Source organism: Canis lupus, chromosome 6, assembly GCF_003254725.2.
Source record: "Canis lupus dingo isolate Sandy chromosome 6, ASM325472v2, whole genome shotgun sequence".
NCBI classification, from domain to species: domain Eukaryota; kingdom Metazoa; phylum Chordata; class Mammalia; order Carnivora; family Canidae; genus Canis; species Canis lupus.
Window position 1 is genome coordinate 68,589,872 of NC_064248.1, and position 17,921 is coordinate 68,607,792.

At 36.8% G+C, this 17,921-nt stretch overlaps 1 protein-coding gene across 1 annotated transcript in view; it reads right to left on the reverse strand.

Moving 5' to 3' along the window:
• Positions 1–278: 278 nt before the first annotated feature.
• The window catches only part of GIPC2 (GIPC PDZ domain containing family member 2), an 87,306-nt gene continuing 69,663 nt past the window's right edge, over positions 279–17,921 (reverse strand). The window contains 2 exon segments of the mRNA XM_025417892.3: positions 279–4,175; positions 15,030–15,111. Coding sequence (XP_025273677.3) covers positions 4,030–4,175; positions 15,030–15,111 — 228 coding nt within the window. The 3' untranslated portion in view covers positions 279–4,029.

The following is a 17,921-nucleotide window of genomic DNA, read 5'->3' on the forward strand; positions in this document are numbered from 1 at the left end:
AAAATAAAATAAAATAAACATAAAGAGTAGGGCACCAGGGTGACTTAGTTAAGTGTCTGCCTTCCGCTCCAGTCATGATCAAACCCCAGGTTGGGCTCCCTGCTCAGCGGGGAGCCTACTTTTCCCTCTCCCTCTGGCCCTCCCCTGTTCCCTGCTCCCCATTCATGAGCTCTCTCTCAAATAAATAAATAAATAACCTTTAAAAAATTTTTTAAAAAGGCCTAAACAATTACATGTGTTATCCCTTGAATCATTTATTTAAACAAAACTAAAAAGTCTAACATTTAAAACCCCAAATCTTTATTTTTTCATGATAAAAACATCATTTTTTTCATGAAAAGTTTATTTTAAGAAGTGGTATTTTAAATATTATAAATTATACCTTTAAAATAATTCACTCTTTAATCAATACATAAACATTTGTACATCTATAAGTAGAAATACAGTACATAAATTTTAAATAAAATATGTTATAATTTCACAAATTAATAAATTTCCAAAATTCAATCTCAAAAAACATTTTAAAGTATATGCTGATTTACAAAAGACAAAAGTTTTTTTCCCCAAAAAACACAGAATATTTTATCTGCATATAGTCAATACCATTGCATAGCACAAACAGTTCAAAATACAAAGTGTTTATTTAAAACTATCAGAAAACTTTTTTAATTTCTCTTTGTCATTGATTTAAACATATCTATGGCTATACTTAAGTTTTATAGAGTCTTAATGTCTCAAATTGAAATTAAAGATGTCATATTCAATTTTTACCCTCTCAGCAGATATTAGCCATGAGTCATTTCTTAGAACTAGGTTTCCAGGTAATAAGTAGGGACAGGCTGTGCCATTTGTACACTTCACAATCTTAGAAACATTTTATAGCCATGATATGATAGTATAAGGACCTGTAATTACTCTGATGTCCCTTTCAATCTGTGTCAAGAAGATAATAAATGTACGTTTTACACAGAACACTAATTCTTGGGGCTGAAAGCTGAACAGCACCTCTTATCTCTTTATTCACTCATAGCCTGAGGAAAATACAAGACTGTCCTTCTAACTCATCACCTCCACCAGAATAATAACAATGTTATTGTTATCCATATATTTTTAGATTTATCAGAGGGTGAAAAGAGTCATTATATGATCGATCTTTTACACCTTTGGCAGATAACTGTGCCTTATTGAAAAGAACCATTATTTTGAAAACTGTATTTGCAGATGAAATTCATTTTGCTACTATGCCAGATAGGCAATGATAACTGAAGGACACCAGAAAGGTTCTCTCTAGACTTGATGAAGGTCTAGCAATAACATAGACCTAAAGAAGGTGTGCTTTACTTGGAAAATCTCTATTTATTAAAGTTATGGGGGGAAATACAGCAAATTAATCATTTGGCAAAATTATCTCTCATTATCTGTTCACATTACAATATAGGATATAGCAGCCCCAATTAGAGGTTAACTGTTTATTGCTTTTATAACGGAATTCTTTTTAAAAGAGATTCACATCTTATAATTATATAATTCTTTTTTTTTTTGAAACATCACAGAAACCCAAAATGTACATATTTGTAATCATCAGAAAGTGTACATGATCAGGAGCAAGCTGTGTTCAAGGCCCCAGCGAGCCCAACACTCGGTCACCACCTGCATCCTCTGCCACAAAGAAAACACAGTGTGATCTTAGTGGCTCCTGAGAGATGCAGTTTTGCATGGAGGAAAATCAAGAATAAAATAATCTTCCACTGGAGGAGAAAACTAAACAAAAGAAAACAACAGAAGTGTTCTGGAAAAGTTTAGTGGTAACGATGAAATAGCATCACTATTTCATTTAAATGAAAAGAAAAAAAGACTGGTCTTAGCACAGTAGGAGAAGGGCAGCCCACACTGTAGACAGTGACCACTAAAACGAGACTCTGATCTTTTTGTGCACTGAGAGTTACCAAAACGTACAAAGTTCACACACAAATATACATCCAGGTTAGGGAAGAAGATGACATAAAGAAACTATCCTTGTCAACAGCTTAGCAATAGAAGTGAGAGATAAAGACATTTCAAGGAAACACCTAGCGTTTTAAAGTACCTGTGCCCAGTTAAAATGATGATAACTACCAATTAACTCAACAAACGAGTCACCGCTATACATGGACATTGTTACCTTGCACATCAAAATTCTAGAAAAATCACAGTGAGCACAACTCACTTTGTGAATATGAGATTCCATAAATCACAGGAAATCAGTGTCAATCTCCCTGCATGTCCTAAACAGACGGAGAAACAGACATCCATCAACAATAAGCAGTGACTCATCATTTCAAATCTAACATCTAGTACCAAGAAATTTTGTTTAAATTAAAGTGCTCCTATGGACCTCAACTTTCCCATCTTTAAAAATATCAACTCTTTCTTCGTGTATCCTTCTGAGAGGTGTTGTTAAGAATTACTAGATATCTTAAAATAAAAATTTTGAATTTTTTAAAAACTAAAAAAAAAAAAATTAAAAAGATATTTGGAGAGCTCCAAAAGAAATCCATGAGAAAAGTAACAACAAATTACAGCCTGAACTAGGTCCAATTTTCAAATGATGGGCAAGTCCGTTAATACAATCCATGTTCCATAAACTCCTCTAGTTACGCATTAGTGACTAAAACAGGGCTTCTGTACAGGTCTCAGATTAATGAGACAGAGTATCTGCTTCAAAGCATTAAACTTAATGTGAAAGAAGAGTGATGTCAGTAAAAGTAAAGTTGCACCAGAAAACAACAGTTATCTAAGCATTAACTCAGCATGAAAAGGGAATTACTTCTGATTTCCTGGAATACAACCCTCTCGGGTTATTATTTCTGATTACCATGGCAGCACACAGCATTTTCCATCTAACGCTTTAGAAGAATGCTTGGTCACACCATCCTCTGCCTTATTAAATGATCTATGTTGAAACCATTCATTTCCATTCTCTTACATCCATAAAATGTCAAAAAAGAGAGATAAGACAGTCATTTGCCCTCAATTTTCTCAATAATGTAAGGTTTTAGAGAAAGTATGTTAGAACTCTAAAATAATAGACTAATATATTTTCTCAATTCCTCCCATCATCCTTTATTTCCACTGGGGGAAATCGATTTCTGATTGTATCTCCTCTAAAGTTTAGGGGGCTTAAAAGCGTTGCTCTTTCACCCCCCCAAAAAATGTTCTCAAACATAGTTATTTTCTGAGTAAATATCTTTCAAAAGAAAACTTCTACAAAGACTATAAAAACCTTCCCTGGAGGGCTTATAAAGGGTAACATAAAAGTGGTATCAGTGAAAAGAGAAATAATGGTCTAAGAACTGCTTTAAAAAAATCAAATATAAGAGGTTTCTACCCTTCTTCCACACAAGCAAACACATACACAGTACAATTGATTTTAACAAATTTTTTAAAAGTATTTACAAAGACGCAAAAAATAAAAGTCAATGAATCCTTGTTCTATGATTAAAGAAAGTAGGCCATAGATGTCAAGAGGCTATAGGAATCTTCTTCTCCTTATTCAGTGGATTGAAAAAAACAATGCTTTCTAGACCCATAGTAGGCATAATTCAAACTTCATTTCCTGAACATATCAGGCTGGTATAACAAAATGAAGATGTTAGAAGGGAAATCATACTCTAATCCCAGTTTCACTGCATTGAGATTTTGAAAATGAGCTACAGAGCTATTGCAATCAGCTACTTATATGTGGAAAGGAAAATATGGATGTTAGTGAGGAGCAAAACTTCTCTAGAAATATTCCCTAAAACTTACTTTAAAAAGATCCTTAAATGAGTATTAAAATTGGTCATAATTTAGGTGATTTATCTCAAGCATACCACATCTGCAACTGCATTTAAAAGGGACCCAGAAACCAAAATTATATTTCAAAGAATGTATTCCATACACATAATACCAAACCAATCTGTAACAGTGTCTAAAAACAGATCTTATGGATTTTTTTTTTAAAAAGGAAGAACGGTTCATTTCTCCAGAGACGGATCATCCACGTCATAATCATTCTCGTTTCGCATCACTGATGGCTCCCCAAACATCAAAGACAAATTCGTCGGGGAATGCAAAGTCTCCAAGAGTTTCGTCAAGTGCCACAGCAAATTCATCTGGATTAACCTTGTCCTTTCCAGCTTCAAACATCGTGGTAGCTATCAAAAACAATTTTTAAAAATTAATGATACATGAGACAGCATCAGGGAATTGAGAAAAACGGCACTAGGAAAAATTACTTCCTAAATTTAACATGCATAGATATACTTCTAGTACATGTTATAATAATAACATACTATCGTATGTCAGGGTAGCAAATACATTTTTAAACAATCTGCTCACTGCACCCAGATTTGCTACCCCAGCCTCTTCTCCGCCTTGGAGCCCGTCAGTCAGGAACTATTCCTCAGGGTGGAATGAGAGCTCCTAAGAGAAAACCCTATGGCTAAGTCAGGAAAGTCAGTACATCATCCCTCCTCCACCTGCCCAGTCACTAGCTCCCTCTGCCCCCTCTACCAGTACCCCACTCCCAGCTATGAGGGAACCTTGCTAGCACTCCTCGCCCCTCCAAAGTAAAGGATAACAGTTTGCAATGGGAAAATCAAGCTAGAGAGAAGAGGAAGGTATCTGTCCACTCATGGAATCCAGGTAACTTTTCCTGAGCCCCTTTCTAGTTTGAGATAGAAAGTGAAAGTGGTGCCCTTGTTCTGTTTTTCTAGTAAGTTGCCCGAGCCCCAGCTCTCATGTCTGGGGATCTGGTCTCTTCAGGACTACACATTCTCATGGGACCTGACCTAACTGGCTGGGAACCCATGAGGCTTGGCTGGGTTTTTTTCTCAGCCCCTTCTAAGCACCAGCAACCAGAAAAAGACAGTGTGGATGTGATCTGGAACTTGGGTGAAGAACCCCCAGGTAAAAAAAGAAACACCAAAGCTCAGTATCTCCTTTCCTCCCAGGTTAAGGTTGAACAAATCAACAGTTGTAGGATTTCTCTAAATGAGCCAAAGAGGTCTGGTCTTTCGGCTAAAATCTCCTAGGGCTCGTAAGAGCATCTGAGAACTGTGCCTTGTCTCAAGCAGATCTGTACTACCACAGGCTAAAGGGAAAGGAGGAGATGTGGCCCAAAGAGAGGCACCATAGTCAGAGCAGAAGTGGGATGTGGCTGGAGTGACTCGATGCAGGGATCAAAGTTCTAGTAAGGTGAAGGAGGCTTCCACATGACCAAACAACCTGCTGCAGGATGAAGAGTCTGGATACGGTAAGGAGAGCACGGGGACTGGGGCCGAAGGGAGAAGACAGCAGCTACAATGATGAGAGATTGGTTACATACCTGGGGACTGATCACATAAGTACATTTATTAAGAATACTATGAACCAGGTTTGTCACTGCCAGAGAAAGTTAAATGGGAAGGGAGAAAATGAGAATGAATCCTGCAGAATTAGAATTGAAGGGATCAGTGGAGATATCTTTCAATACAGAGAGATTAAACACTAGGTAAATACATGCACATACACATTCCTCAGTCCACTGTAGGGGCCTGGGAGCAGGGACACGCACACAGCAATGAGCACACAAAGCCCCAGATCTTGGCTCTTAAACACCATTCTCCACTAAGAAGAATCAGAGTTCTCAGGAGAAATGGCTGATTCCAGGGCTAGAGAAGGCAAAGTAAAATATGACCAAGAACATCTCATCTTCTGCCAGAAAGTAAGAAACGGTCAAAAAATGGTGGGAACATGTAAAAAGACACAGAAGTTAAGGTGAAAGAGCTCCCACTGACCAAATCAGGATAATTTTTTTAAGATTTTATTTATTTATTCATGAGAGACACAAAGAAAGAGGCAGAGACATAGACAGAGGGAGAAGCAAGTAGCCTGATGCAGGACTGGATCCCAGGACCCCAGGATCACGACCTGAGCCGAAGGCAGACGCTCAACCGTGGAGCCATCCGGGTTGAGCCATCCCCTGCAAATCAGGGATAATTTAAGCAACAAATTAAGTAGTGATAGTAATAGATTATAAGCCCATTGAAGAAAAAAAGGAAAAAGAAAGAAACCATGAATCCATAATGGAATGATTGAACAACAAATGGACAGAAGGAGAGAAGGTAGGTAAGATCATAAACAACAGGATATTTACATAGTTTCAAAATCTCTCTCCACCAAATACTTACTACAAAGAGAATAACTTCATAGTGGAGACAACTAGCAAATACCACTTTAAGTCATCAACACGAACAATATTAAAAATAGAACAAATCAAATTCTATGCCTCCCACTAAGATGTAATGAAAAAAACACAGCATCATATCTGATATTTCTGCCAGGGATATCACCTAAAGGTAATTCTTAAAAAAAATTAGACAAACCAGAATTGAGGGACATTCTATAAAATAACAGCTCGTATGCATCAAGGTCACTAAAATCAAGAGTGGAAAACCATTCCAAATTGATATAAATAAAAGTAACAGATGATTTCGAACATGCTCTTCTGCTATAATGGATATTAGGATATTAAGCAAAACTTAACATATGAATATTAGCTAACAGTAATGTATCAATATTAATTTCATGATTCCTGGCTATATTGTGTTTAGATAGAATATCTTTGTTCATAGGAAATATGCGCTAAAGTATTTGGGGGCAACTAATACCATAAGTTTATTCCCAAGGGAGTAATTATTTCCCAAGGGAAAAAAGGTTTTGTACTGTATTTATAACCTTTCTCAAGGTTTAAAATTGCTTCAAAAATACTTATAAAAAGCAAGTGAGGAGAAATTTGGGACCCCTGGGTGCCTCAGTGGTTGAGCTCAGGTCGTGATCCTGGGGTCCTAGGGATCGAGTTCTGCACGGGGTTCCCTGCAGGGAGCCTGCTTCTCCCTCTGACGATGTCTCTGCCTCTATGTCTCTGATTAATAAGTAAATAAAATCTTTAAAAAAAAGTGAAGAGGAATTGAATCTCTTCTCATCATTGTCCCCCTCACTCTTACCTTGCCTCAGGCCTCAGCCCTGACTCAAAAATCTTTTGCATTTACAGTCAATCCAGAAACTAACAATAGGAAGAAGGACCTTCTGCTCCAGCCAAAGGATTTGGAAATATATGAAAAATATATGAAACTTCTACATATATTTTAAATGTCACGCCAGTGCTAGCCAGGATATTAGGAAGCAAACATTCACATACACAGGCTTGACTTCATAAATTTGGCTTTTGAAAAACAATTTGGCAACCAGTACAATCAAAATCCTTATGAATGTTCACATCATAGAGCACCTGGGTGGTTCAGTCAGTTGAGCGTCCGCCTCTTGATTTCAGCTCAGGTCATGATCTCAGGGTCGTGGGATGGGGCTCCCGCATCCAGCTCTGTGCTCAGCAGGGAGTCTGCTTGAGATTCTCTCTCCCCTCTGCCTTTGCCTCTCCCCACCCCATGCTCACTCTAAAATAATACATCTTTTTTTAAAACATTCACATCCTTATCTAACATTTTCCACTTCTGGGAGTCTATACCTTTTTTCTTCCAGTCCCATTGAGATATAATTGACATATATCACTATATAAGTTTAAGATGTACAGTATAATGACCTGACTTACATATAATCTGAAATAATTACAATAAGTTAACACTCATCACCTCATATAAATATTTTTAAAAAGGGAAAAAATTTTCCTTATGATGAGAACTTCCAGGATTTACTTTTTTTTAAGAATTTATTTATTTGACAGAGAGAGAGAGAAAGCGCACACGCAGGGGGAGCAGCAGAGGGAGAAGGAGAACCAGGCTCCCCTCGGAGCAGGGAGCCTGATGCGGGGCTCTACCCCAGGACTCTGGGATCATGACCTGAGCCAAAGGCAGGTGGCTTAAATGACTGAGCCACCTAGGCACCCAGGACTTACTCTCTTAATAGCGTTCCTATACGCCAAACATCCTGGTTAACTACAGTTATTATGCTGTATACTATATCCCTAGTACTCAATTATCTTATAACTGGAATTTTATACCTTTTGACCACCTTCTCCAATTCCCACTCCCCTCTCCCTGTCTCTAGTAACCACAAATGTAGTCTCTTTTTCTAGGAGTATGAGAGAGGATTTTTTTTGGGGGGGAAGGGTGCTTTTTTTGTGCTGAACAAGGAGTCTGCTCCACATATAAGTAGGATCATACACTATGTGTCTTTCTCTGTATCACTGTTTCACTTAGCATAATGCCTCAAGATCCATCCATGTCGCCCAAATGGCAGGATTTCCTCCTTTTTTACAGCTGAACATATATATGGTACATAATACCACAGCTTCTTTATCCATGTCTTGACAACTGCCTTAGGTTGTTGGCTACTGTGAATAATGCTGCTATGAACATGCGAGTCCAGACATCTCTTCAACACAGTGTTTTTATTTCCTTTGGTTATAAGGGAATCTAATTTTTCTTTAAATCTTAAAAACAGAAAAGAAGTTAACATAAAAATGGACGTAACAGTATTAAATACAAAACCTAAGATGCAGAATCATTACCAATAAATTAGATGAAAAATTTTTTTAAGATTGTATTTATTTATTCATGAGAGACAGAGAAAGGCAGAGAGACATAGGCAGAGAGAGAAGCAGGCTCCCTTCGGGGAGCCTAATGCGGGACTCAATCCCAGGACCCCGGGATCACACCCTGAGCCAAAGGCAGATGCTCACCCACTGAGCCACTCAGGTGTCCCTAGATGAAATATTTAATGAAATATTTTGAAATCATTTGAAACAATATGAATAACTAATAAACTGAGGAAATCTTTTAATATTTAGTGAGAAAGTAGTATATAAATTTTATATTACAATCATAGCTGTTTCTACAAAAATCTCTAAATAGGATGGATAAGTGGAGAAGTAGGTGATGAAGAGATTATAGTAAAATATTAAGAGAATCTTTCAACTCTATTATATGTTTGAAAATTATTGTAATAAAATATTAGAAAGAGAAACCTCCACACAGACAATGGAAAAAGGCTTAAAATATAGTAGACATGTTCACTTGGAGACAAAGTTTCTGGTTTTTAAGTTAATCAAAAAAAGAGGGAAGCTGTCCTCGGTGTGCATTTTCACACAAGGAGATAAGAAGCCAAGGGCTCAGGAAACAGTACTCTGTTGATATTCCTCAAAAACCCAGACACTGGAACCCCTGGGTGGCTCAGCGGTTTAGTGCCTTCCTTTGGCCCAGGGCGTGATCCTGGAGTCCCAGGATCGAGTCCCATGTTGGGCTCCCTGCATGGGGCCTGCTTCTCCTTCTGCCTGTGTCTCTGCCTCTCTCTCTCTCTCTCTCTCTCTCTGTGTGTCTCTCATAAATAAATAAATAAAATCTTTAAAAAATAAAATAAAATAAATAAATAAAATAAAATAAACCCAGATGCCTGGGTTTATGAGGAAACCTGCCTGTGATCCTCCTCTCCCTATTTCCAACAACTCTCAGGTAACGCCAGTCCTCAGACCACACTTTTAAGTGCTAAGGTCTCACTGTGCATATTTAACATTGCTCTGTATTGTCATTATTTTCATCTATATATTTCTCTCCCTATTAATAGAATAAACTCCCAACAGATCTTGAATAGCCTACTCAGTCCTTTACGCCCATGGGAACGAGCTCAGTGTCTTATGCATACTGGTAGATGCCCAGGAGGCGGCTTTGTAATTACACTTTAATAATCTTTACACTGACAGGATTAACATGCATTGGAGAATGCAAACCCCAGAGCCTGGTCCTGCAGCCTGGCTGTGAAAGGAGAGTAACTCAAATTTAAAATTAAGTACTGCCTCACTAGGACACGAGTTCAGAATTTTGCTAAGTCTACCCTTTTAAATATTTCTCATGGACTCTATAGAGAGCACTTGTTGAGACAGCTACCTAGAGATTATTCTAACACATGGGTGCTATACAATCTGGTTGAAGAAGAAATAAGATGCACACGGAAGGTATAAGAAAATCTGGGGATCCCTGGGTGGCGCAGCGGTTTAGCGCCTGCCTTTGGCCCAGGGCGCGATCCTGGAGACCCGGGATCGAATCCCACATCGGGCTCCCGGTGCATGGAGCCTGCTTCTCCCTCTGCCTGTGTCTCTGCCTCTCTCTCTCTCTCTCTCTCTGTGACTATCATAAATAAATAAATAAATAAATAAATAAATAAATAAATAAATAAATAAATTAAAAAAAAAGAAAATCTGCAGACCATTCAGAAGCAGAAACTAACAGTACAGACGAATGATGCTCTTAAATGCTGGAGGGAATCAGATGTTCACTGATGGACAGGGAAAGCCAATCTCTCCCTCACACACATACACGTACCTACTGCCCTCTAAGAAATAACCTGGTACATGGCTGGGTGGTACCTCAGGAAGCTCAGTAGCATCGTCCCGTGCACTGAGCCCAGGACAATACATTCCAGACCTTGCCTACTCTGACTTGCAATTTCTGGCTTGAGTTCCTTAGTTATAAAATGAAAAACAAGGATGGTCTAAGGTGCTCAAACCACAACCTCACAATCCAAACTGCATAATCTCACTCATGCGCTCGTGCTGACACAGAGAAAAGGAGAACTTCCATACTCACGACAGTCCCAGAGTGGGTCAGTCCTCCAGGTAGAAGTCCTCCCTCTACCACCACTACCATTATTACTAGTAATAATTATTAGTGATCATTGATAAAAATAATAGCTGTACCTATTATTTATGATGTGACAGGAACTTTATACATATTATTCAATTGAATGTGTTGGCCACCCAGTAAGACTTTTATTATACCCTTTTCACAAAGATGTAGAAATTAAGGCTCAAAGTTTAATGATTTGTCCAAGGGCTAAATCTTCAAACTAATGAAGTTAGGACCCATACTCCCTGTGAATTCACTATTTTTGTGCCTCTCAACACACAGTCAGTCAACAAACATTTACCAAATATTTACTTTAGGAGAAATACTGTAGTAGGAGCAATATAGTATCTGCCCTCAAAGAACCCTTGGTCTGGTAGAAGTAACAAAAATACCAATTAGGCAGCTTCATTATGGGATTAGAAATACTATATGTAACAGTGTGCCATAAATCTTTAAAAAAAAAAAAACAGTAATTTGCCATATGAATTTTTAAAGAAATTAAGAATGGCACATGCACTAAAACATTAAAACATGTACGAATTTTTGCTAAGTTGAACATTCTTAGAGGAGAAGTAAATGTGAATGATTTTATCCTTTTTGTTTAAAGACTTTATCTCTGATTTAAGAGGAAAGCAAAATGAAACTTTAGCAAATTGAAGAACTTTTTGTAAAATTATATCACGTTAATATGACAGCTACTAAAATACTTCTTCACCTATAGTAGATCTGCAATACACTGCAATAATATTTAACACCCAAATGCAATCTGGCAAAAAATAATAAATAAATAAATTTTTTAAAAGTCCACTTAAAGAATTGTTATACCACATATGGCAGCTAAGTGCTGACCTCTAGTGTCCACCTTGAAAATATCTTTATATCATTATCAGAACTAAACCACTTTTACGTCATTTATTAACAAACTTATTTTGGTGAATTAGGTCTATTTATATTTCCCACTAAATTTTTAAATACTTAAACAGAACTTTTAAAGCATAAGATAGTACTGCAGATGAAAAATCTGGGTATTAACGATCCCAGAATTGAATCTTGGTTTGTTAGCTGACTTGAGGCAAGTTACTAAACTTCTCTGTTTTCAAATCTATAACATGACAAGTAGCAGGATTAAATAAAGATTAGTCCTAAACATTGTTAACCATTAAATCTGTAGTTGTATCTCCTTCCAAGGGAGGTCTTTAGCACTTATTTCTCTAAGACTTTTCATAAATAATCTATTTCAAGCAACTCAGACATGAGTCAAACATCAAAAATATAAAAAACATCAAAAATATGACCAATGTTGAATATGGTTTTTTGTTAATGAAAATCTATTTCCAAAATCATTGGCTTTATCTGAGAAGGATGACTTTCTATCCTATTCACTGTTTGGAATTCACCAAAGAAAGAAAATCTTCCTAAGAAATGTAATTATCTCATTAAAACAACATTATTGTATTCTTTAAAGGAGCTAAAAAAGATTTTATAGTAAAAAATTACTTAGAATCTATCATTCAAATTTCTTTTCCAAACATTTCTGGATTTCTTAAGTAAATTAGAAATCCTAAAATTTTGACGTGGCTAGGACAATCTCCAAACTCCTAAACTGGTATCATCAGGACACTTATAGTTCTATACATATAATTTACACATTTGCCTTAAATTTTCATGAGGAAACTTATATGATACAACTTTTTTTTCTGATACAACTTTTCATTAAGTTAGGTCAATCTCATACAAGATGTTACAGGACTCAAAATCTTCCAGAATCCATTTTTCCCCATGGATAACATTCCAAGGCACATATGTTGGCATTAGGTCAGTTGAAAAGCCATAGTTCACAGCTTACCTTTACAACCAAAGAAAGCACTGTCACCTCCAGGGTTACTTCCTAAACTCATTTCAGTTATTTTCCTATTTCAAGTGGTAAATACATCCCAATGCTTTGTGATGATAGTGTTTTGGTTTTAGTCATTTTATGGTCATATTCCTTTTTTTCACTCTTTAATGTAAATTTATATTAACAACTCCAGAATAACATGATTTCACTGCAATCTGCCTTAAGACTTAACATTTCTGAAAGCTAAGAACACTGAGAATAAAAACAAGCAAATATATTCATCTGTTGAATCAGTGTCACATTTGTGATTTATATTTCATGCTAATCAGATCTGAAATTCCTAATTTAACAATGGTTGATATTTTTCAAATAATTACTTTCATTAAACTTTACCTCCCTAGATGACTGATCACATTGCTAATCACGTCTAATGATAATGGCTTTCCATGTCATTGGAGGAATTTGCTACAGATGATTAATTAACTTTACAATGGGATTACGAATTAATTTACAAAGAATTTGTGAGGAATGTTTAGTGCTCTGAATTTGTCAGAGTGGGAGAAATGGATTCCCAAAGAACTACTTCTTAATTCATTTAGAATTACTCCACTGTCCATTGTTCTTCTATGTATACTTGTATATATTTAATAACAAAAGAACTAATTTATTTAACTATTCCAAATTTATACTTAATTAACTATAAGACCTATACCCAAAATTAAGTTCTAATGACTGTTTTAAGTTCTTCCCTTTGAAGTATGGTTCTCCTTGAGTTCATCAAGATCGCACATGGATAGGCTAGTTTCTCAAACGTGTAATATTCAGTTACACTGTTTGAGAACTTCTCAACTAGAGGTATATGTTATTTTTCCAACCAATACTGCCTAACCTGAGTTTAAGAGCACTGCCATTCAGAAATTCCTTTTGCTTTCATTTGCATCATTTTCACAGGCCCACCTCACTTATGCAAATCTGTTTTTCCAAACACGAATGAGTTGAGGAGAAAAGTTCTAAAACAATGGCTTTCTATAGGATAATCTCAGCTTTAACTTCTTGTCTGTGTGGAACAAGTATCCATTACATGCAAATTTTATATTTCGAATCAAGAAAATATAAAAAGGAAAGGAAAAAAGTATTAATTTTTCTTCAATTACAGGCAGCACCTGTATGTCCCTCACAGAAATTTTATTTTAAAAGTTCAGACAAAAATAAATAAATTAATTAATTAATTAATGTTCAGACAACCAAGAAAAACACAAGAATAGACTCTATAAGAAAAAAAAAGGAAGAATGAGCGGAAATAGAAAAGGAATAATGATTTTCAAATATCCTACCTGGGCCAGAGTAAAATACTTTACCTGGTAGCAGGGAAACAAAACAGTCCAAGTCTTTGGCTTAAAAAAATGTATTGAGTACCTAATCCAAACACACACACTCTATGCACACACACGGATGCATGCAGACACAAACCCCACCGTGACAGTGCACTGTTACTCTCCCCACCCAGCATCCATCTGCCCTTCTCAAGGGCACTTTTTTCTGACTCTATGTGGGAGGCACCAGGACTTTTCACCAGCTCAGCCCTAGTATTTCAGTCACTCTCGGCTTCAGAGGTAGAGCATTTGACCCAGACCTAACCATCCCCCAGCCTCAGTGATTGGCTCCAGGAGCCAATCAGACCAGTCAGAGTCAACCCTAAGCATTTTGTTTGAATGACGTGGAAAAGGCCCTCCCCTTTTCCCATCACACTTGACAGCAAAGTGTAGAGGATGGAGCCAATGGCCATCAATTCGACTCCGTGAGGGAGGGCCTGAAGATACCAGGGGACATTGCAGAGGCCTAAAGTACAGCCTGAATGGAAAGAAGAGAAACCACATCCTGATGACAGCATGGGAACTCTGTATCTAGCCATTTTTGAACACATGATCTACCTCTGAACTTTTCAATTATAAGAACCAAAACATTTCCCCTCTTTTAACATGTCAGTTGAAATTTGGTTGCTATTGTTTCGTATAAATCAAGAACCCGACATCCTAATGGCGACATGAGAAATATCCAGAAATTCAACTGCTCAACTGCCCTTATCAATCACACAACAGGTGCCTCCTTTTCCTTCCTATTTCTGATTCATTGCTCCCAGGGTCTCATTAATCCTATAAGGGCATGTAACTTCAATATCATAACATGTAACTTAATCAATGTAGATCTGATGTATCAAATATATTTCATAGGTGTCATTTACAAAATTTGTTCATATGTAATCCTTAAATCCATAAACAAGCCTATGAAGAAAAGCTATTCTTATAGTTTATACTCTGTAGATTAAAAACTGAAGTTTAGAAAAGTTGACTTGACTCACAGCTAGTGAATGGTAAGGGCAAGGTCTTTTCATTATTCTTTTATTATCTCTATTTTCATTATGCTTTTCTCATCACTCTACACATAGTTTTTATCTTGAAAAGTATCATTGGGTATAAATGCAAGCAAGACATAAAGAAGCACTAAATTCCATCAAATTAAGAAATATAAGACTTTTAAAAATAGTATAATCTTACCTAAATCAGTATCTTGGATTCCCATATACAATTCAAGAAGACCATCAATCTTTTCAATTGCTTTTGTTTTTACTTCAGAGGGCTTTATCAAAGAAAAGAAAAATAAGATATTATTTTTACTTGAAACCTCCTGAATGTTAAGCCTAAGGATAAAGGAAAATCTGGCAAGGAGCCATTTCAGGGTTGTGTACATCAGCTCATTTGAATGGAAATAGATGTACAATGTGCTCTGTAACTCAATACAAATCAATACGGTAAATACTTATTTTTAGTGTCAGCTTTAAGTGCTACAGATTCAAAGAAGAAGAGTGAGAACACAGTCTCCAGGTAGCTAACAATCTAGAAGAGGAAACAAAAGTATGAAAATAGATAATAAGAAAAAATTTTAAAGGATATGAAGAGCCATCACCGGCAAAGTAAGTTTAAATCTCTTAAGAGTCACTGAAGACTTGAGAAAAAGACTTAAAAACTGTGTTTTCATGGGGCAGCTGGGTGGCTCAGTTGTTGAGCTTCTGCCTTTGGCTCAGGTCATGCTCCTGGGGTCCTGGGATCAAGTCCTGCATCAGGATCCCTGCGGGGAGCCTGCCTCTCCCCTCTGCCTGTGTCCCTGCCTCTCTGTGTGTGTGTCTATCATGAATAAATAAACTGGTGGAAGATAAGCAGGAGAAGACAGTACAAATAGAAATATTGCAACAAGGGTGGCTGGCTCACCTACTTGGTGGAGCCTGGGGCTCTTACTCTCAGGGTTGTGAGTTTGAGCCCCACATTGGGCATAGAAACTACCTAAAATAAAATCTTTAAAAAAAAAAGTATCACAATTGATACACAAAGTCTATGTGAGGTCACAGAGTCTGATAAAGAGTATAGCCAGACAGGACTAGATCTTAAGGGGTCTTATGTACCATGAAAAGGGCTTTGGCCTTCATCATGTAGATGAAGGGTCTCCAAACCTTTGAAGGGATCACCCTACTGGTAAAATATATCTGAACATATACTTTTATTACTTATTTTTTATTTAATTTTCATATATAGTATATATATGTAATTTTCTAGGCCCAAGACGGAGGGAGCCACACTGTCCAAGGTGTCATGTTATCTAATTTTCTTGTCCCTGTAAACACTCTGCTTAATAGAAACACAGTATAACCTAGTCAGCCAATATCCAAACATAAGCCAATTCTGGGACTTCTTACCCCAAACAAGATTCAGTATGTGGCCCCAGCCAATCGAAAAATTTCTATTTTTCTGTTACTTGTTCTTTAATCTTTATCCTGTCAAGTTTCTTGACTTCTACCTTTTGCAATTCTCTGAAAGGGGATTGTCCACTTCTTGAGTAAAGTTTGTATCATGTAAATTGTCTCCTTTAATGATTTTAATTCTAATAATATTTTATTATATTTTTATTTTTTGAAGTAAGTTCTATGCCCAACATGGGGCTTGAACTCACAACCCTGAGATCAAGAATTGCATGCTCTATTGAATGAGCCAGCCAGGCACCCTTTCTTTAATCATTTTTAACAGCATGTATCGGGATCCCTGGGTGGCGCAGCGGTTTGGCCTCTGCCTTTGGCCCAGGGCGCGATCCTGGAGACCCGGGATCGAATCCCACATCGGGCTCCCTGCATGGAGCCCGCTTCTCTCTCTGCCTGTGTCTCTGCCTCTCTCTCTCTCTCTGTGACTATCATGAATAAATAAATAAAATCTTTAAAAAAAAAAAAAAAAAAAAAACAGCATGTATCTTTCATAGATTACACACATCTATTACCATATTAATATATACATTATAAAAACATACAAAAATAGAAATGTTATAAGGATGAAATGATGAAACAATCATTTTGTTGTTATTTTTAATATTTTATTAATTTGAGAGAGACAGCAGAGGGGGAGATAAAGGGACAAGCAGATTCCCTGCTGAGCTTGGAGCCCACCACGGGGCTTGAACTCACAACCCTGAGCTCATGATTGGAGCAGAAATCAAGAGTCAGATGCTCAACTAACTGAGCCACTCACTTGCCCCAACCACCACTTTTAAGTAATTTTTGTGCATTAACGGTACCAAAATATTTCGTTCTTCCTAAAACAATTATTAAAGGTTTCAGTGATAAAACATGATTGGATACATTTTATTATTCTTTGAAAATCTTGGCTTAATGTTGGTAAAGTCTGGTTCTACATTCAGTTTATTTCAATACTTGTTTTTAAATGGCTGAAAAAAAATTACCTAGCTGAAAAAAAAATTACCCAAAGATGTGAAATAATCAACTATCGGTACAAATGTAGAATTCAAGATTAAACTGTAAGAAACTCATAATATTTTTAATGCTGCTATAAATAAATATATGTTGCTTTGTGTTCTCCAAACTTATTAGGAATATCCCTTTTATTATGAATATCAATTTTTATTTCCTTGAGAACATTATTACAACTTTCTCATGTTCTTACTTATATGAAGTAAGCCTTAAAAACAGTAACAGTTATGACATACCACTCTTGCCTTCTTTATGGTGTATTTTGGATGTACTGTGTCAAGCAACAGGCTCTTGATCTCATCACCTTTTCTCTACTCACATTCTGACTGCCTGGGTTCAGCTCTCATTTTCTGGTATTTGGAGAAGTTTTCTAATTTTTGTCTCTGCCTGCAATCTTCACCCTCTCAAATATACCCTGCTCAACAATCCATCCACTAGAATCCAAGGGATTTTTCTAAAATGTAAAATTATGTTGTTCTCCTCACAATTCTTAAATGGCTCCCGCATTCCCACAGACTTTTCACGTTCTGACCCTGGTCTCCTCACCCCCAGCAGGTCCCACCAGCACCCCACACTCAAATCCCAAGGTCCCCAAGCCCATTGTTGTTTCAACCCTAGAACACTCTTTTTCCCCATCTTT